Here is a 22,939-nt window from a genome sequence, read left to right on the forward strand (position 1 = left end):
TCCGCACATGCAAATACTATGGGGAAGAGGGGAAGTATCTGGCTTTAAGGTGGCAGTCTGCAGTTGAAGGATGCACTAGGATTACATTTTCATTCATGTTCTAGGATCTCACAGAGAACTTGCGCCTCAAACCATGTTCCCTCCCGCCTCGTATCTATGGACAGGAAAGAAGGATACAATTGCGAATGATGAGAATACTCTGAAACGTATTGTGATTGAAATAATTTTCCTAGTGAAATACGTAAAGGATGCATGATTCATGGTGGAATATTTTCACCACATTTTACCTAAAAATCTCACAATTAAATCGTTTTTACATCTTTAGACCCATGAGATACTGTCTGCTTTGGATACTTCGTTTGATACGCTCACAATATTCTTAATTTTCAGAAGTATAAGTGGAGAAGATCTATTAATTTACCAGCTACCAAAATTTTGGGTAAAATTTACTTGGTTTTGAAATAAGTGCCTATTTACCTTCCTCAATGTTATTGATTAACATGTTATCCTTCATTAATTTACTATGAGTATTGTTGCGATATCAAACCCAGGTGTTAGTAAAGGTGAGAAGTAGAGTATTTTTATCTACACTTGATTTAAGAATTAATCCTAATATCCGGTGATATATAATTTAAAATCAGTTAATATTGGTGATTGGCAGCTTAAAAGTATGTGTCGTAATTCACGGTCACACACGCATGAGCCATCTCATTTTATTTAGATCATAATATCATATTCTAGAACTTCAACTCCAATAGGGTAGTTTCCTTCATCAAAGAAAACGAAAGGCATTGATTGCGATTCGTTACCCACCATTAGTGTATTCATAATACACAAATTATTTGGTTTTTGAAATACCGGTTTAGACGAATGGCAAGGGTCAAATTTTATCCTCATTTGAAAAAGGCCAGATTGGCGCCCATGCGATTCCACTCCGCATGACGTCACAGGGACCTAGTTTCTACACGAGAGGATAGGAGTTATGCATCGTCTGAGGTTACCAATGCAAGCATGAGGCACAGAGCTCAGGGAAACATGTCTTAATAATCACCTATTAAAACTGGCTAATGTCGGAAAGTTTTCTTCGTTTGATAAGGTATTAACAAACCTTTTTTAAGCCAAGCGCTACCGTTCAGCAAGGTACTCAGCTATCCGCTAGCATCCTGCGACGTATCAGAGCTAAGCCTCGCCTCAAGGTCACCTCACCGGGCGGGAGGGGGAACCAGAAATACGACGTACGGAGATATTTCCCGACATTCATACTTAAGCGTCGCGTTTTCGCGCGCTTGAAAACTTTCACTTTTCATTTAATCGCGAAAAATAGATGTTGTCATTTAAAAATCTAAAAGCGCGAAATACGTACTCCAGGAGTAATAATCTTTCGATTAAGGCAATAAAAAAATAATAGGAAACCACCCTATTTCATTTCGTATTCATCACAAAATATACCTAATACTTATTTCAGTTGTGAGGGATTTTACGAAAAAAAGATGCAGTGGTTGCAAAGATTATCATTTTATGCTTTGCTTTCCTAACTAAAATTAAGCGCACTCCCGCATTGACTTCTTATGCCATGAAACTGCTGATCTCAACAGTCCGGCACTGTTTCCATGAGGACAAGGCAATATCAGGAGCATGCTGAAGTAATAAAAGGCGGGCAGGTTGAGTGAAATTGGCTGATGAGAACCCTTACATCATGGAGAACCCTTTAGCCATCCTCTGACCCTTATTTCGGGCTCTTTCGCTTGCCTCAGTACCTCAGCAGCCTCTTTGGACTGCATAATTTCAACCCTTTACCTCATCGTCCTCCTTCACCCAATTTGTCGTCCCTTAATCGTTTGCGTTGAGTGGCAGCTATTGACCGTTTCACCATCATGTTGAGAGGTCACGGAAAAGGTCATCACCGCAAAAAAGTACGATTTACTGTTGGAACAGAGGCTCGATAAATATATATATATACATATTATATATAGCCATTAATAGCAGGTAATACGAAAATTAACTGTAATTGATGCTCCTTTGATCGCAGTTCCATGAATATTTACATACTTGATTAATTAATACTTAGTGCTGCCCTCATGGATTGTATATATTCAAAGGATTTGAATATGCCTATTCACTGAATGGTGTGCATTCGTTCTAGAGATATTGAATGATGCAGAAAACCACGACTACCAAGTATAGTTTGAAAATTTTTATTTATGTATCATAAGTAACGATTCTACTACTATTAGGAAATTCAGAGTTGCATAATTGTTTTAAATTTATAAAGCCGAATCACTTATAATTTCTTCATCTATGAATATTTATATCGCTCACGAAGTATGCTGATATAGCCTAAAAATTTGATGGCATGGTGAAACCATTGCCTTATTGGATCTGATACGAAAATCAGGTGGAATTATTATTTGTTAGGCAACCGTGTGGGAATAAGTCAGAAGTTCTAGGGAGAAATATTAGTTGCGTAGTTCATTCCATTTTTATGTTCTCGATGTTGGTTTCCGCATTCATGAATGTACATATAAATGGAGAAATCCATGCTTAAATAATGTAATAAATATTTGATTGTCTATTATTTTGATCAGTTATCTTTGGCATGATCAAGTGCTTCAGCAAGGAGCGAAAGGTTACTTTTCAAATTGGAATTCAAATTGGTATTAATTTTTGTCCCGCAAAAGTTTGTAACTTCACCAAGTGTTGCTCATTAAGTGGCTTAAATATTTTTAATTGGAATGCCAGAGTTTAATCATTAATCAAGAAATGTTAATCATGAAAAACCGAAAACCGAGAGGCTGGTGTTCGGTCCCTGCGGGGAATTTCTCCCCCTTCCCGCACACCAACGCAGTAACTTTTCTGACTTGCAAGGTGGACGAGCAGGGAGAATTATACGGCCAATTGAGAATTTTCTTTTCTTTAATATTCCAAGGCCGTAGAAGCTCAACCCCCATTTTTGCATTTAGATTCACTTTGACGTAAAAGGGGTTTGTATTTGGAAATATTGACCATGAAATCATCCGTTAATCGATCTGTGTCCGTAGGAATCTATCAGCAAATTCAAGCACGTTATGGACATAAGTTTAAATATTGGCAATATTTTTGCGGATTAAAAAATGCCTCGTTATAGTCAAAAATCGTATGATTGGTTTGTCATAGCTCCTCCATTCCGCTCTCCCATCCGCTAGCCTTTTCATAGGGACATATTTCTTCTCCTTTAGATCCTTTATCACCTGTCTCAAGTATCTCATTCGGGGCCGTCCTTTACCCTTCTTCCTTCCACAAGTCCCTCTACGATCGTTTTCATTAAAATATGCTAGCAGGCGCAATCAACAGAACATGACGTTATAGTCATTGTGTTACTATCGAAGAGATATCGATTATCGTTTATGTTGGATCATTTGCGGTGGATATTGCATCTTCTCCATTTATGCACTATCAGTTACTGGAGCCATCTTATGCTTTCTTTTGGGAATTAGTGTTTGGGAGTTAAATTCCATGTTCCTGGTTCGCTCTGCCAGTGAGATCTTGTCGGGAGAATTCTCGATAATCCTATTAAATCCCTCCGTCACTTTCCAGCAAATTTAACGAGACACCCTTCCGATTCACGTCCGTACAATATCCCTGTCCTAATTCAATGCTTTCAAAAGGGAAGTATTGATAATTATTTAAATAAACATGTCATCAAAGGCTTCTCAGCGGATTTTTCATCGGCTCAGGTCTTCTGCTGCTGTGGTTTCAATGGCTAACTACGCCATTATCTTCTGAACGTCGATGAAAGGCAGCGGAAGACCTGATTCGGTGGAAAACCCGTGAAGATTTTCCTCATTAGTTGACCGGGTGAGAATAAATTCTGTATTCGGCACTGCGTTTAGTATATTATGTGATGCACTTATTACTTAATTACATATACATCAGCTCCTGGATTTACAACGGAGATGCGTGCTGATGTGTGCAACGTTAATCTAAGAGAAGCAAACATTGCATTTTAATACCATAGAATCTAGGAAGCCTTATTGCCTTATTGACTAGAGCATTTGGATGCAGTTTTAAACGATCCTGGATCAAGTACTGAGTGAAGCCTTCGGAAAATCAAAATCCTCGGGGTGCGAGGAAAAGGAATGGGACCCTACTCTGGCATACGAAATCCACACTCTTGATACTTTGTGACTTTGAGTGATTTTGCTCTCACTCTTCCAAACGAATTTCGAGATGAATCACTTACACTTGTTAGTAAAGGGTTGAAGTAATTGAAAAATCACGGCAAAAATATAATAAGTTAATCGGTGGAATAGTTTATTGATTATGTCTTAGCTGGTTGTGAAATCTAAATAGTGAAAAATGGCAAGCCAGCAATCATATAGATAAGAAAAATTTCCACTTTAGTCACTTTCTAATTCGAAATCCGACGAGAATATCCACAGTTATAGAAAGTATTCTTAACTTTGCGACTGCTGTGTCCCAAATTTTCACTAATTATAACTTTGGACTGATTAAAGGTCTTCATTGACCGAAAAATATCTGTAAATATAGTATTCTTTAGAAGAAGATATGAAGGAAATTTTTTTCGCGGGCCTGCTACTGATTTTAAGGGCATTAATGGATGAAAATGGTGAAAATGCTAGCACAAAGTCGATTTAATACCAATTTTCATAATTAATAGTTTATATTTACCAAAATATTGTATTTATGTCCGAAAAAATGAATTAAAATGGTTTTGATGCTTAGAGATATTGATAGTATTAGAGAATTCACTTCAATTGGAGGTATACAATTATTTAAACTAAAAAACTACACCTGTACTAGCGATGCGGGTGGTCAAATTTCGCCGTTTCAGTTTTGCTATGAGATGCAAAAGTAGCAAAAAATGCTCCTTGTGGGAAGGAGAACCTGAAAATTATTCGACAGAGTTCGCTGAAATATGTGGAGCCATTTTTGTTTCCCTTCTACCGGTTGCATAAACTGCTCTTGCTGTTTTATTGATAACAGAAATTGCCCTCAAAATATTTCAAGACGTACACTACAGTCTCTGCGTCTCCAACAAAGAAAACTGGTCGAATCCAACGCAGGATTTTTTTACCATATTTTAGTTTTTGTTTCTCTTTTGAATTTTATTATTAATATTTAATAATTTTCTTGGAGTGTAGGTCTTCATAAATTTTAAATTCAATAACGAATGAAAAAATCCCAGTCTGTTATTTTTAATGAATTTACGACGGTTTTTTTATTTTTCATTTTATTACTGTAAAACATTTTTAGAGCCTTTTATGCTATTTATGTCTCAAAACGATGAACTTAAATTCATTCTAAGCCCTGATGAAGGTGCATAAATATACCGTAACGTTGGAAGAAATTGCCCTTAAAATTTATTGAGACGCACACTCCAATGCACTAAAATGCATATGTCACGCTCGTGGTTTAATATTTTTTAAATTTAATTACAATTTGAATTCAATTTTTAGTCGTGAAATTTTTAGTCGTCAGAGGCGTGAAATCTGTGGAATCGCCGTGGAACGCCGCCGGCGCGCCGACCCGCTCGCCGCAGAAATTACCTCCGAATGCCGCAGTCATCAAATTCCACAGTCCTTGCGGTGGGTCCTCTTGGAGCTCACCGTAAAACATGATTTCCTTAGGCCTCGCTAGCTAAAAAAACTTCTTTGACTGCCGCGTACAAGATTGCCACCCCTGTCGTTGACAATGTGCACGTATTTAGATGCGCTCATATTCTGTGTAGCATACCGTATTGACATTTATAAAACCCTCGTTAATTATTTTTGTCTTTATCATGCAAATTGAAAAATACTTTCCCTAGATTTTCATGGAGCTTTGAGCCGCTATTGCTAGATTTCGGTGCAGGCCGATATGCTGAGAAATATTTTTTCTTAAAAATCTGCATTCCTTTCAAATTTTAGTTGCGATTGAGTCTTCTTTTTCTGATCATATTTTTTTTGGTGGTGCCAATGAACTGCAATTTTTTAAATGTCTTCTCTCATCCAAAAAATATACGTATTGAGTACGGATGTTCGAGTAGTACTTTTTGACCTCGAGTCGAGTTGAAAGCTACTCGCGAGTATCGAGTCGAGTCGAGTATGTTAGTTCTTGAGCTAGGCGATACACACTGCATGCTCCAACATATTCTCATTTTTTTTCAATCCCCTTACGAATTTTCTGTTTTGAATACTTAGCTTAATGAGAAAAGAAAAAGATAACGAAATGGCACGGTAATTGAGTCGCAAATGAATGAAAACTAATATGTCTTAAATACTTCCATAAGCACTATTGACATGAATTAACCTCTAGTAATATGTCGACAATGTATGTATCCAAACCGCTAAGAAGAACCCTCAAAAAAGATATTTGGACAATCGCAATTAGTTATGCATTCGTAAATGTATCATGTAATAATTGATTCATTCAAATTCTCATGCAACCTACTCAGGCAGCAGGTTTTGACGTCTCCATGTTACAGTATTTCTGCCTACAGAAAAATGTCTTTCGCAACACCCTTATGTTGCTGGACAAGTACTTTCTTCCCAAAGTTGCAAGTAGAAATTAGCTCTACCCCCCCCCCCTTGGATATCCAATTTACACTAGATAGATTGGTGATTTTGCTCGAAAACCCACTATTGCTGAGAGGTCACCCTCCACTTATCCCCCCCTTTTCCATATCCTGGATGCGCCACTGTACAATAGCATCATTCGCCCGTTGGTACTTGACTATTTGAGGGGTACGCCAAAAATAAAACTATCCGCCAAAACCTCGAAACCTTTCAGATCACATAGATCTGGTCCCTCCATCTTTATCCGTTTAACTAGAATGTTCGATTTAAGATCTGGTAGAAGTCCAGCCCGAAGGGCACTTATTATACACTTAACACAGACATTTGGGATTACGATACCGGTATTCCAACAACATATATACTGCCTCATAAAGTAACTCTTCTATGAGACAATCGCATGTCTTACCCTCCTTCTAATCATTGGTTATTAATTAGTAATCATATTGTTTTCAATTTCTAAGAAAATGTGAAAAATATCAAAAACTTGGGAAAGGAAAAAATGCAAAAAAAACCTATTGAATTTGCAGCTGAGATTTCAAATGAAAATGGAAAAAAAGAAAAAAACCCAAAAGAAGTTGCTAGATTGGTAATGAAAAAAAAAGTAAAAATTAGAAAATTAGAATTTAAAACCTCAAACAGTAGTGCACCGTTACACCGAGTACACCGTTACTATATTACTCCGAGTACCTAACGATTAAGCTTTTGGGCTTTTTCAGATTCAGGTGCCTTACATCGAAGAGGTACGTCCATGTAACGAGTACCTAATGGCTGGGCAAGTACCTAATCGCTAAAGAATAAACTGAAGAATGGGGATATAAAATTGATATCAGATTAAACAATCGTTAGTTTGATTCCGATTGATTTAAGACCACTGAGTAACGAGTAGTAACTGTTGGAGACATCTCTAACTTCTAATTGATTTATTTCAATTTCTCTTCGAATTATATTATGTGTTTTCTGTATTCGAACTTTGAGTTATAGGGGACGGATAGTGCTTTAATTCACCATCCATGTGGGTTATTTCACAAAATATTTATATCATGACGAGAAAATTTGATTGCAACGACACGTTATCAAACCAAACACGTCGAGACGTTTGTGGTTTGATTGGTCGGTTATTCCTTCAGTTCGCGGCTGCTATCCTTTTAACGCTGTTTTTTTTTTTGACGTCATCCGTTTTCTCCTATTCACAGAGTTGATGATTTCGACCGGTAGCATGTTTACGCAGCATTTCCTCTTTGGCTAACACTTTTTGCTTTGATTAAAGCCTCGCTCACGGGAATAGTTTGATCAATTATTGCTTATTCCCAACCAATCCATTTCATCCAAAACCCTCATGCATAACGTATCCGATTGCTCCCTCATTATTGCCTTCGATCTCAATTTTGTTCTCGAGTCGGTTGACTCCTCATTCAGGGTAACGGGACTAATTACTGTGTTTCGAACTCGTAATTGGCCATCGGAGATTTGTATGTCACAACTAATAGTGTGAAAAGTATTTGTTTTATTATCTTCGAAATCTATACAAACGTGCACATCTATCATAGTACTGAATATCCATATTTCCAATGTAGAAGTAGTTTTATAACCGTATAAAAAGGCTTTAAAATTTAATTGTTACACTGACATCGATTTTGATGTACATCACTGGTTTTGTACGGGCTCGAGATATTACACTAAAATGAACAAAATCTATATTTCACTATTCATGCCGCTGCAAGCCTAGATATATGAATGAGAACTCTAATTGGTATTTAAGATATTTTAGTTCGAGTTAGAAGGGTTGATAGACAATCCATAGATTTATCTTAATGGGTTGGTGATCATCTTGCTGTCTAATGCATTGCTATAATGAAGCGAAGCAGTGATAAAATATTTCCATAAAAGGTAAATGTAAAAAAGTATAAGGCAAAAATTTCATATAAAAGGTAAATGAGTCATATGTGCATAATTATCAAGGAAATTCTTCCTCGGTATGTCTTCACTAATTGAGTGATATATCTCAAAATGTCTTTCACTAATTGAGATAGGATTCTTTGTTTGAAGTAGCACATAATACAGAGGTCTAATTAGTTAAAATTGAGAGCGGTGTCGCTTATAACTTTTTTAACGAAAAAAGTGATTTTCATGATTGAGGCATCTATTTTGAAGCATTAATGCGCTTAAAATTCCGGTTTTAGAACAATCTGTTGAATTTATTAAGTGTATAAATAGTGAGAGTCATTGGTTGGACATATTTGACAGTATTTTAAAGTAGGTATTCTGCCATGCAAAATAATGAAGAAGTCTGCTTAATGTGCGTGTTTCAAGTGGCACATTTTAAATATTATGCAGTGAATCCGGAAAATATGATCAATTTGTTCTCTGTAGAAATGGCACTAATTAATATCTCATTATTTCTATTAAATTTCCTTGGAATTTTTTGAGAATATATTTTCCAAGGTCCCGGCGGCTGTTCGAGTCCTGACTGTTCCTAGTCCTCAACGATATGGTCAATGACCATTGGTCATTCCTAGTCCTCAACGATATGGACGGCCGTGGTCCTGGCCACCGGCCGGTCCGTGTGGAGTCCAAAGTCAGAAAAAAATCCTGAGGAGCTCCTTTGAATGGAGACTAGTTTTCTAAGGGGATTTACTTTGGATAGAGTGCACCGAAGATGGTATCTTACAAAAATTTCGAGTTGGGTGTGTTTTTAACCCTTGACCCTCGCCATGACCTTAGCTATTCTTGCAGGCGTATTTTGAAGCGTCTGATGGAGGAAGGGTGTCCACCGTACGGTGTATCCCCTATAAAACAGTGAAAAAGAATGTGGAAAATATACCTACATCTTAAAACGACGGTGTGAAAGCGTCCTGAGGCTTTAAATACTCGTATTTATTGCATGTTTCGAGGCGGAATTTAGAAATTTACATAAACTAAGGATGAAGTTCGCCATGAAAAATGATTTTCCTTAGTCGGGATTCGAATCTGTATCTCCCGGTTGCAAGCCAGGCGCGCTTGCCAACTACACCACCCAATCATTCCCTCAGAGCGAACTTTATGATGGGTTTTACCGAAAAACATATCAAAGGGACAAGTCCAAGTGTCATGGAGTGCTCACAATTTTTGAAATGTTAGGTTTTCTTTTAATCTAGTAAGGGGTTAAAACCCATAACTCTTCTCTAAGACTACACATATGGCTAAGAATTTGGAAAACCAAAACAATACTCTACGGGAGCACCTAATTGGGTGGTTTCCTATTATTTTTTTATTGCCTTAATCGAAAGATTATTACTCCTGGAGTACGTATTTCACGCCTGTAGTTTTATTAATGACGATATCTTTTTTTCGCGATTAAATGAAAAGTGAAAAATCTCAAGGGCGCGAAAACGCGACGGCTAAGTATGAATGCTGGGAAAACCTCGTGTGACCTCGTTCTGGTTCCCCCTTTCGCCGTGTGAGGTGACCTTGGGGCGAGGCTTTGAGCGCTGATACGATTCAGGCTGCTAGCACGTAGCAGAGTACCCTGCTAGCAGGTAGCGCTTGGCTTAAATAAGGGTTATTAATACCCTATCAAACGGAGGAAACTTTCTGACCTTAGACAGTTTTACTAGTTGGTTATTAAGACATGTTTCCCTGAGCTCTGTGCCTCATGCATGCGTTGGTAATCTCAGACGATGTAAAACTCTTATCTGCTCGTATAGGAACTAGGTCCCTGTGACTCACGTGGAGTGGCATCGCAAGGGCGCCAATCTGGCCTTTTTCAAATGCGGTTAAAATTGACCGTTAGCATTCGTCTGAACTGGGATTTGTAAAACCAAATAATATGTATATTATGAATACACTAATGGTGGGTAAGGAATCGCAATCAATGCCTTTCATTTTCTTTGATGGAGGAAACTACCCTATTCTCCTTTTCATATAAATTTGAACTTGAGTATTCTTCTAAATTGCAGGCCAAGTCGATCTCTGGACCGTCTCCGACACTGGTTGCAGCTGCTCCAAAATGTCTGCATCATCAAAGTACAATTATTCCTCGGCATCCGCTACCAGGGGTGGTAATACCCCAATATCCGCGACCAGCATGGCGATGGGCGTCTCTTCCCCTCCCTCCACCCCCGCCAAGGATAGCTGCGCCTGTTGCGTCTCGGACGGAGGTTGTCCCTGCGGAGCGGCGTCACCAAACAGGTGCACACAATGTGGACTAGAGGCGTACTGCATGCAAAGTGAGTACTTACCGGCTTATTTAATTTTGAATGCCCTAGTCCTAGCCTCTTTATGGGGGCTCACTACTCCGCGAAAAGCGTCGCTGTGGACCATGACGATTTGCTATTTCGTTTCCTTATTTTGGTCATGATGCCCTTGAAATTTTTAGTAGTCTATGCGATACGTCCACTGCATAAACTCTCAACAATCGCTCACGGAATCAAATCCGCTTTTCTACATAGCCCTTAAAGTACTAGATGAGCGGATTTGATTCGGTGGGCGATTGTTGAGCGTTTATGTAGTAGAGGTATAGTATGGTATGGGTGAATTTTTGCTGTCATAACTTCATTCATGAGGCATTGATGAATTAAGATGAGGCAAAATGGACTTTAAATGACGTTTTTTTCGAGTTTCACAGCATTTTAAAAGAATGAAGCATTGCAATATTTCCATAGGATTTATTCAAACACGACACGTTTCGTTGTTACAGCAACATTATCAAGTGCCTCAGGTGCAGCCAAATTATTCTTTAAATATGTCAGGTGTGAAGGAGGATGGGGTAGGAGGAAGGATGGGGTTTGGGAGTCGGAAAGTAGGGATAGATGAAGGTTGTGGGAGAAAACTTTTTCACAACATAAGTTATATTTGTGCGGTTTCGATCCCAAAAATCCTTATATTTCTAACGTGGCACAGACATATTTGAGCCGACTGTAGCCCCTATTTTCATGTAACTAACGTAGTTTGACTTCAGTTATGGGATTAATTTTCTAGTAACTCGAGAAGTAGTCCGGTGAAGAGGCTAATTTTCCTTTTCATCATGATTCTCTAAGATTAATAGACAGTTTATTAGTGTTTTAGGCTAAAATTTGCTCTGTATTCTAGTACTTATAAACATAATTTTAATTTTTCGACGAGCATCGGCAAGAACCTGCATAAAAATGCGAATTTTCAATTATATTCAATTATACTTCTTTGCTAAACTTATATGTCCTTGCTATATAGACTTGCCTTGTAAACTTTCATCCTTTGGGTACAAGCCAATGTGAGCCGTATTGAAAGTTTGTATTCATATTGACTTGAAAAAAGGGACTTTTTGCTAATCTACTGCAATGAATGGCTCGGATGGTATACGTTTTAAAATTAATCCCTTACATGATTACTAATTCAAACAACTGTGACTCAGATTCTGGATTGAAATTCTACAAGTTGAATTCAAAATGTGATGATAATTAAATGGAGAAATTCCATAATTTTCTTTTAGCGTTGATGTATACAATATTTTGAAAGGTGTGCCGTTGTTGATTATGGAGGAGCCAAATATAATAATCTGATTCTCATTTTTATACTATTAATATTTTGAAATATTTTGCATAAAATTTCTTCTCGCCTTTATACGAAAAAAATATTTTGTGCTTCCTCTTTACGTAGACTTTTAAATAGCTCAATTTTATACAGCTCAATTTTAAGGCATTTCTGAAAGATTATCTATGGTTGTTTTTTCTTTATCTAGGCAAGGCAAAAAAAAAGTGGCAAAAAATTGTGAAAATGGACGTACATCTCAAAAAAATTTGCATGAGATAACCTAAATATCTAAAAACGTTAAAAATTCTTCCAACTATTTATTGTTCTGAACTATTAAAACTAACAACCCTTTAATTATACCTCTCTATTAAGAATTATAAGTAACGTTCCTTGAAATCATGTTGCTGTTCATTTGTTCTAGTGCTATTCAATTAAGATTATAGTTCCCATATCCATAGTTAAATAATTCTCGCCTCATTACATTTAATGCCCGTGACGGAAAACCTCTGTGCGGATTACGTGAAGCTCCATTGATTCGCTAAAAATAAAAGGCATGTTTTAGAAGGTTCCGTTTAATTTATGAGAGTGCCTCTCACGTTAAAGGCTACGGAATCCATGTGCGCGTTGTCTTCTTTAGCTTGGTCTTGGAAAAGTAAGTTGGGAGGAAACGTGTCGTCTGTTATTCCGGATGTAAGATGGGAGAGCGAGGTGATTGGGGAAAACTCACTCCATTGGTCTCCGGAAGGGTGTGATTAGGAGGAGTGGGTATCGTGGGCAAGGCAAAAAGAATGTGATGAGGAGTCAGTCAGGATAATGAGTTTCCTCGCCGATTTGGTTCATATGGAATGAGAGTGTCCTACCGTGAGTCAGCAGACACTATGGTCCGGTTTGATTGTGTCTGGTGAGCATACAAGGGAACATAAAAATTTCATAACCTTAAATTGAGAACATTTGATAATTAAAGTAAAGCAAAGAAGTTCAAAATTGTCTTTAAATAAACAGATGCCCTTAAGTGGAGCACATCGTTTACTCTGATTTTCATGTTCCAGAATACCTTAACAGAAGACTATAACCGGGCCTATGAGAAATATCTTCTCGAAATATTGTTGCAGGGTCGAATATTTTTTTTAAAGAAGCATTTTATTTGATAGCAGTTGGTTTGTTTTTCGCATTAATGAGAATACGAGGGTGGTTTGATAAGTCCGTGACTTTTTGGATATAATAAATTTTTTTCGGCAAAAAATTTTTATTTCCCTACAGTCTTCTTTTAGCTCGATACAATTAGTCTAACGCTTTCCCTAATATTTTATTTCTTCGATATATTGGCTTTTATCAAGGCCCTTTAAAAAAGCGTTCGTTTCAGTGATAACGTCTTGGTGCAACGCAAATCTCTAACTTTGTAGCCATTATTTCATATTTTGAAACAGAAAGTAGTCACAAGGGCTACACCTATGTAAAATGCAGGATGAGGTGGCAGTTCGTAGCCTAATTTATGGATTTTTGCCATGATTATTACACACGTGTGCTGATGCATTTAATCAGTGGCATACCTAGGAATATGCTTTGGGGGCTTAGGCATATGGCCTGGGGTGGCGACTTTTGAATTTGACTCAAAAATTTAAACTCTAAGCAGATGCAGTTATTAAATGTCAAAACTAATGTACACCAACTGAAAGCTGTTTAACCAAATGAGGTATTGTACGCTGATCTCACTAATGAGTCATCTATGCGAAAAAATTCTGTTTCGCTAATTAACTTTTATGGGCTACTGAATGAATGCATTTTATCTTTGTTGAGGTTCGTACTTCATTTTTAATGATTTTAAGGGTTTCTGAATAATTTTTTGCTTATTTTGAATTTAAGAATTTTGTAAATTATATTGGTAGTGAATAAATTTATATCAAAAGGGAATCACAAAAGTCAGTCCGTGGCATTTCTGATCAGTCCATGACGATGGTTTCGAAGAGAGATTACTCTTCTGTAAACTCATTTATTTTAATAGGCTTTGCAGGATTATGAAATTCACATTTGTAGTTCTGACAATGAGATGGATCTTACTGAAACTCTGAATTACTCTTTTTTTCGGATAAAAACTTAAAGGTTTTACTCTGAGCTGAAAGATCGTTCCATTTTTGTCAGTCCGTGACAGTAGCTTTTAAGTTACGTAAGTCCTGTAATTTTCAAGACACAGTGGTGTAAAAACCCAAGTTAAATGTCTCACAATGGTGTAGCAATTTGGGAGATGAAAATTTATTATGCCGGTCCGCTCGCGCTAGATGTGTTCTTGAAAATTCAAAAACGCATTGTGACGGTCAGTCTGTGACCCTTGGAACCGCCCCTCGGTGGGTGGATCGAAACTAAACTGTTCGAAGGTAAGCACGTGGTCCCTCCGGTGCGAAACATTATCTGGGTTTCGTTTCTTCCCGGAGGTTTAGTCTCGTCCCGAAGTAGTTTTGACTCCGATTTCGTGTCAACCCTGAGTTTAGTTCCCCGGGTTTAATTCTTTTTCGTTTTGTTTCTACATTTCGCTCCCGGGAACGAAACTATTGAAATTTTACTGGTTTTGAATTTCGTTTCGTTTCACTAGCCATCCCGGTTTCACACCCCGTTGGTTTCATACGAAGATAAAGGATCAGTTTATGCTGCAATCTGCTGATAAATAATTATATTTGGGGTCGAATGAAAACTGAATGAAAAAATGTCAAACTATAACTTAGAAAAATGCATTTATTCCTCAGCATCAACAATAAAATGAACGTAATCCCGTAATGCATCAGCTGGTTAATCATTTCATAAGAACTTAACAGAAATATTTCGAAGAAACAGTACCTACATTGAGCTGTTAACAAAAATATCATCACGGTCTGTAGAGATGTTTGCTTAAGGCGTATTGCAATCTCTTAAGTAGCGTTCACGATAGTCTCGTCCCGAAGTAGTTTTGACTGCGATTTCGCGTCAACCCTGAGTTTAGTTCCCCGGGTTTAATTCCTTTTTCGTTTCTACATTTCGCCCACGAGAACGAAAATATTGAAATTTTACTTGTTTTGACTTTCGTTTCACTTGCCATCTCTGGTGACAGCACATTTGGAGGCCGATTTGAGGATCTTCTATTGTAATATTCGTGACTCGCTGAGAGCGCACCGAATCCAACGTTACGCAGCACGGCTATCACTTGTTTTCCTCCCTTCTTTCCCCTTCTTCTCTGAAGTGAGCACTGTGTGATACGCTCACTAACACGGCGATTCTCAGTGCTGTGACGCCAGAGCGCCTATTTTCTCAGTGAGCAAAGGTGAGCGCTCATTACGACTGAATGCACCCATTTCAATCTGTTGCATGCGCAACTGCGGGTTATCTCTCTTGTTCATATCTATTCTAAGGGTTTATGCATGGAAGCACTTGATACTCTCCCGAAAACTTGCTCTTGGCATTGCCCCAGGAAGCTGGAAAGGGAGAGTAGTAGGCAAAAAATGTAATCAGCTGATCGCGCCGACAGCCACCGAATGTCATGGTCGTTGCAACGGAGCTCAAGCAAAGTCGTTTTCGAAACCAGCCATCGCGAAGCCAGATGCATAGTCTAAATGTTTCCCGTTCAAATTTTATATGCGTAGCGAATGACTCTTCAGTCTTCTTGATGATAGAAATTGGCACGCCGCAAAAATGGTACATGTAACGTTGATCATTATTACCTTAGCAACTTCCTTGCTTGAAAAATATTCAGTAACCGCTTAAAATATTTAGTACTCAGGAACGCTAAAAAATTATTTCGTCGGTCACTATTGAGCTCTTTTTTTCTTTCTACTTGCTGAACAGAACTTGATTATACAAATACTGTACAGTGCAGCAAGGGCGAGAGTTGGTTGATAATTTGGTACTAGTGATACTATCTTAACCTTGTAAACGGCTGATAATAAGAAAAAAATCACTTCTTTAATAGCATTTTACGCTTGATTAGGTTAGCAGCTTACGTTTGGCTAATACATCATGTGTGGTGAAAGTCATGTTGACTGCCCTTACTCTTGTGGAAACCAACTTTGGTTAGGGTCACTTGTTTCCACTGCTAAAAGCATAAAAGACTATACTTATTTTTCGGAATAGGATTTTTCGAATGTAGGTACTTTATTTTAATATTTTTATACATGACCACGGTGATATCATCCATGCATTTCCTTATTTTGATAGTCATTTTATTTTCCATTAGGGTGGTTTCTTAACTAACTTAAGGCTAAACTTTTCATATTTATATATTTCTCTTCTTCTACAGCCTTAATAATTTATCCTACGTAATTTTTTCTAGACCTTCCTTTCCCTTTCTTTCCATCCACTTGTACTTCCACAATAGGGTGGTTTCCTATGCTTTCTTTTTGCCTAAATCGAAATATAATTACTTCTGGAGTACGTATTTCACGATTTTAGATTTTTAAATGACGATATCTATTTTTCGCGATTAAATGAAAAGTGAAAAATCTCAAGCGCGCGAAAACGCGACGACTAAGTATGATTGCTGGGAAAAGCCCGCGTGACGTCATTCTGGTTCCGGCTGCCGCCATGTGAGGCCACCTTGGTGCGAGGCCATGAGGGCGGCAACGATGCAGGCTGCTATCAGGTAGCACAGTACCCTGCTAGCACGTAGCACTTGGCTTAAATAAGGATTATTAATACCCTATCAAAAGAAGGAAACTATCTGACCATAGGCAATTAAAATAGGTGATTAATTATTAAGAGATGTTTCCCTAAGCTCTGTGCCTCATACATGCATTGGTAATCTCAGACAATGTAAAACTCCTGACCACTCGTATACCACTGAGACCCTGTGACGTCACGTGGAGTGGCATCGCCTGGGCGCCAATCTGGCCTTTTTCAAATGAGGTTAAAATTGGCCATTAACATTCGTTTAAACTGGGATTCCTAAAATCAAGTAATTTGTATATTATGAATACAGTAGTGGAGGGTAACGAATCGCAATCAATGCCTTTTATTTTCTTTGGTGAAGGAAACTACCCTATTGTCACATGGCAATTCTCATTTTTTTACGAGAAGTAAGATTAACCGTCAAAGCTATGGTCATGTTTTAATAAAAAATGCTGTGGAAACACAGAGTTTAAATTAGTCATTCAAATTGTTCAGTCAATACCACAAAGTATCGATGGAAACAACCAACTCAATTTTCGGTTGTTGGTTTAGAAAGTGGCGCGGATATTTCTCTTGAATGCTTGCATTACTGCTCTCGTACTGTTAATTCAAGTCTGCTGAGAGCACACAAAATAAAATCTTCTTATTGGAACATACTTCCTGTTTGAAATATACTTATTCTGCTTGAAAATTCGGTGAGACTTTGATCCGCTCCCAATTGCTTAAACTGCTGGACTTTTCTGTGATAATGACAGAATGGGTTTTCGCCCGCATGGTTACAAAATGGCTTGACTTAATTTATGCGCCTCTGGCATAAGTGATTTAATCACTCACTTTTTCATAATTTATTATGCCTTTGTTAGTGGAAAAATTCAGAGTATAAAAAACTGAATTTCGTAGTAAGAGAGAAATATGAACAAAATATTTGTAGTGCCAATGCCGAAAAATCGCTTTTGATACTCATGGAACTATGCTCAAGGCAAGGTCTATGAGCTGAGGTTTTAAGCAAGAAGGAAATATATGTTTCCCGTATCGACATTAACAAAAAAAAATTAAAGAAAAGCCTTACTATTCGTTTTTAAAGTGGTAAGGTGAGGGAACTCCATGCATGGATGACCAAAGAGAGGGTTCAAGTGGAGTGGACGCAACAGAATAAGTGGATTAAGTAAGGAAGCATTTTGTGCAGTGCTGAAAGAAAATGAAGGGCACTTCAACACTATTATTTGAATTCTGCCCTCGCAAAATGTGGTAGCAACTTAAGTGTGATCGCGTGCAGTACGATGCGGAGAGGGATGGATGAATTTGTGATTGTGTGTTCCCTAAGCAACAGATTTGCGTTGGTGTTTCGAGTGCTATGGACCACAAGAGAGCGCGGCAAGAGCAAATTTCGGTCGCAGAAGAGAAATTGAACGTGAGGAGAAAAAAATAACCGGAGCACCGCACGGTAATTCACTAGTTATCGCGGCTCTGTTGGAAAATGCAATGGATCCTCGCAGAGATGAAGAGTAAAGGATAAATTTCAGAAGGTTGTACGAAGTATTCCATGAAATATTCGTCTTAGTAGATGGAAAATTAGATCAAACTGGGTCAATTATTATTCACCCCTCCGTTATCATTTAGAGGATCGTGGAAACAAACAGCTTTGTCTGTTTCTTTGAGTGCTTGAGCATAGTCAAATAATTTCACTTGCTTTCAATAGGGTCTGGTTTTCATAAGCACTTAGGAAGGCTTGTAAAATGATATGTGAAAAAGTTCAACCACTACTTGTGGGATCTTGGAGAGGGAATTAAGAACTGAAATTATTTAAGTTACTTAAATTATGCTTCTCATCGTTTATAATCAATGATTTTGAATTTAAATTTATGATCTTGAGGAAACTTATTAAGTATAGAGGTTTTCATTTGATGGCAATATGTATCAACTCTATTATAGGATAATTCAAAAGTTTATTAATTATAGTGCCTATATATTCTTATCTGTACATACGTAATCATCTTTTTGTACCGTAACCACCAATAATATTTTCCGGAAATATAACCTTGCATGATGAAACTTTGTATTTTCTTTCAAACTATGGAGGTCACACTATCGATGAAAATAACTAATTACTGATGTTATCTTAATCCAGAAAGTCTCAGATGCTACTAACAACGTTATCAAGCACTTACTATTGCTTTGATTTCGCACGTGGAAATCATTATCCATGGAAGCGACTAATTACTAATTCTATCTTCACACAGAAAGTCCCAAATGACGCATGTTATTCTATGCTAAATATGATATTATTTTTCTTCTTTTCAAAGTTCACTTGGTTTACTCTTCATCAAAAATTCGAGTCTTTTTCCATTGAATATGCAAGCGCGTCCAAATACGAACGCTATTCTTGGATTTTTTTTATTGGCTGCTCTGTGGGAATTTGTAGCATCACTCATTCCGACGCATTGACCTATTGACCCATCCCTACCGGATATCTTTCCATCTCACGTCACAATTTCCGTGGATTTTTTTTATTCCGCACCGACTGGAGATAGGAAGAAATTGCCAGCTATCCGAGTTCGGCCAATTAGCGCCACGTGATGCGAGTTTAGCCTCTGTTTTATCACTGCACTGGAGACCGACAAAAATATTTCGATTTACATGGAACGCACGATGTACCATATTATCTCAAGGGTATTTAAACAACTATGCAGGCAAAAAATCTCTGTAGAATTCATTTTCAAGTGCGATATAAAGCTGATAATTGTTTCCTAGTAGGCAATTCGTTAGGCTATTAATGTCTGATAAATTATTGTGCTGATTAGTGAATTAAGATATTTAATGTATATCATATTTTCAGGCTATACTTGATGGAATCACATATCCATAGTGCGAAATAAATCGTAACTAAGTGGAACATTACCAGGATATTTATTTCGCACAATAAATATAATTTCTTGAAACTATTTACTTTCCGTTTAATTTTAATTATAAGAACTATTAATATGAAAAATTGTATTAACACACCTCAAAGTTCGCTGAATGCTCCAGTAATGCGCGAGGGTAGTCATTCTTAACCACGGAAACGAAATTTTTAAAATTCCCGTACATATACCACATCACGTGGAACAAAATGGGTTCAACCACCTGCAGCCAATCACGCGCGATCCTGAATAATGCGCTATTTTGTAAATCGTCACTCTAAGGTTGGAACTTATGTCGTTACCTGGGTAACATCTTCAGCCATAATAGGGTAGTTTCCTTCATCAAAGAAAACGAAAAGCATTGATTGCGTTTCGTTACCCACCATTGGGTTATTCATAATATACAAATTATTTGGTTTTAGAAATACCGGTTTAGATGAGTGGCAATGGTCAATTTTAACCCCATTTGAAAAAACATCTCTCAATAATTAATCACCTATTTTAATTGCCTATGGTCGGATAGTTTCCTTCTTTTGAAAGGGTATTAATAATCCTCATTTAAGCCAAGCGCTACGTGCTGTTAAGGTACTCCGTTACCTGATAGCAGCCTGTATCGTAGTCGCGCTCATAGCCTCGCACCAAGGTGGCCTCACACGGCGGCAGCCGGAACCAAAATTACGTCACACGGGCTTTCCCCAGCATTCATACTTAGCCGTCGCGTTTTCGCGCGCTTGAAAATTTTCACTTTTCATTTAATCGCGAAAAATAGATATCGTCATTTAAAAATCTAAAATCGTGAAATACATACTCTAGGAGCAATAATCTATCGATGTAGGCAATAAAAATATAATAGGAAACCTCCCTATTCTACTCAAAATCGTTTCCAACATAACTAAAAATAAATGGTTAGCTTTAAGCCCATTTTACCCCAAATTCAGCATTTTTTTCTAATATTCATCCTTATGCGAAAGTATCACATCACGTGGAAAGAGGCTCTCTCATTTGCATCCTAATTTCAACTCCCATTAGTAACTATGAGATCTTCACCAAACTTTGTCTCTCTCGGCCTTAATTCCATCCACTCCTGCTCTATTTCACAAATTATATTTTGAGGATAATAAATCTTGATTGAACCGTTGGTGAAGGCAGAAGGTACCATATTTTTGTAACTTTCAATTCGTGATATCCTCTTGGGTGTCTCCGTTTTTGAAATTAGCCATTTGAGTTAGTATATGTAGTACTACTAAATACAGAATCATGAAAACAATAGAGATTTAAAAAATATTTGGTAATCAAATCAGGAGTTTGAAAGCCCTTTCTCCCCTTTTTTAAAAACTGTTTTCTCAAATTTTTATTTCTTCCTCACAGAGATACCAACTGTTCCTCATCCTAAATTAAATTTACGGGTTCATTACAAGAAAGCTGCTGGTCAAAGGATTATTTTTCAAAAGGGCATACGTAAGTCAACCAAGCAGATGATGAAAAGTTATTTGAAAACCTGTTTATATTTTTGCGATGAATTGGTGTTGTAGCATCAGGCAATTTTTTCTTCCAAAACTTTTTTTTTCTTTAAAAAACACAATATTTTCTCTCGTCTCCTTACTTCAAAATCTTTTCCTGATGGGTTCTTCCACAACAATCCCCTCTTTTTCCCCAGCAATTCCATGGCAACCTTCCTTCCCTCTTCATTCAGCATCAAATTCAACATAAAACTCAATTCAATAGCAGTATGAATTGAACTCATACATAAATATCAAACTGTGAATTCTTTGTTTCTCTCTCTTCTTTTGAACCGCACTTCTCTCCCAATTTTCGCTTAGCCCAATTCCCAGTATCTAATCCTGGTTAGACTGCAAATCTGTCCCTTATCTTCCTTAATATCTCTTGCCTTCGTCTCGGCTCACCCTATTCTTTTTTCTCAATTTCTTTCTCGAATCCTCCGCTAATACCTCCACCTAAATTTAACTTCCGCCAATCCAGCTCTCTTTAGATTTGTAAGCGTAACTTTGCTAGGACAACCAGAACAGAAGCGACATTCCTTTTTCCACTCGCTCGCATCCCGGAGTCCTAATTCTCTATTTTCCTATTCTTCTATCTATATTTTTCTTGAATAGTATATGCTTCAATCAATATTTGCATCTTTCTTCCCTCCTATAAGGAGGTCACTATTACATGTCCCGATTTTTTGGCTCTTGGGATGAAATACTTTCAGAGGTGTATTTTCTTTTCCAACTTTGTGTTTACCCAGCCAAAGCGTTTGAGATGTTTCTTGGGCTAATTTCTACTCATCTTTCACGTATTTTCTGCAGAAGTAACTGCAATTTAATAATCAAATGCGGAAGAGTGACGCATTTATGAAGGAGATATAATTGAATCAGGCTCAGTTTGGTACTGTTCAAAGGAATGATAAAGTGATTTCAAATCATAGAATTTCTTATATTTTCCGGTTGGAGCGGCCGTGTGACTTTTTGAGACTATATGATGAGTCGACGAATGCTGGTATTCAAGATCAGAGAACTTTGATGCATAGAGCAATAGTTGTCCATGAAGCCATACCCTCAGATGTCTAAAAACATCTAAATCAAAATAAATCTTATCACACTTTTTCTATTGTAATTAATCGAATTTTCTGAGGATACGTGTTTTTCGCCAGTGTTGCCCTTAAAAATTCATCTCGAGTGAGGCAGCGGTACGTTTGAACGAAAGTAATGACCCACAAAGGAGCTCTCAAACGATGTAGCATCCAATTCACTCTGTTCCCTAACGAACCCCCAAAAAATCTTCCGTCCTCTTTTCCTCTTCAACCCCCGCGTAAATAGTCAGCTAATCACGTTAACTTCTTTTCATAAGGGTGCTTCCTACCCTTTTATACTCTCCACTTCCCTTAAGAATTATCTTCTTTGCATCGGATGAGATATATATGAGGGACCAGCAGGAAGTTTTTTTTCAGCAAATTACAACTTGGAAGAGATGAGTGGGCACACTAGCTTTCACGTGAAAAAAACACACACATCTCTTTCCGGAATGAGCCTCGCTAATAGGGTTTTTAGGTGCTATTTTGTAACATGCTGAGTTTTTTTGCCCTTCGACAACCTGACACGAGTTTGTTCTTCTGCTCTTAGATTTATATAAAATAATAGGGTAAAAGGAGTGAATGTTGACACTTCGTAGCGACAGCTATTACTACGGTGATGTTAAGTTATTTTTGGAGCAGCAATAGTTAAGGATGCAGGTGAAAGGAGAATGAATAAAAAATTTAAACCTATGGAGCAGAACAGGTAAAAATTCAAACGCGTGTAGCAGAACGGTGGATATATAATAAATATTCATGTACTCTCTGTCTGGAAGCACAGGTGTTGTAGGAACGAA

The 22,939-nt window shown here is 37.5% G+C and overlaps 1 protein-coding gene across 2 annotated transcripts in view; it reads left to right on the plus strand.

Annotated features, from left to right (window-relative positions):
• Positions 1–22,939, plus strand: part of LOC124157726 — an 89,751-nt gene that overhangs the window by 38,031 nt on the left and 28,781 nt on the right. For both annotated transcript variants that reach the window (XM_046532701.1, XM_046532702.1), the window contains exon 4: positions 10,490–10,759. In XM_046532701.1, the coding sequence (XP_046388657.1) occupies positions 10,490–10,759 (270 nt within the window). The remainder of the gene's footprint in view (positions 1–10,489; positions 10,760–22,939) is intronic.

Source organism: Ischnura elegans, chromosome 4 (assembly GCF_921293095.1).
Source record: "Ischnura elegans chromosome 4, ioIscEleg1.1, whole genome shotgun sequence".
In the NCBI taxonomy this organism is placed as follows: domain Eukaryota; kingdom Metazoa; phylum Arthropoda; class Insecta; order Odonata; family Coenagrionidae; genus Ischnura; species Ischnura elegans.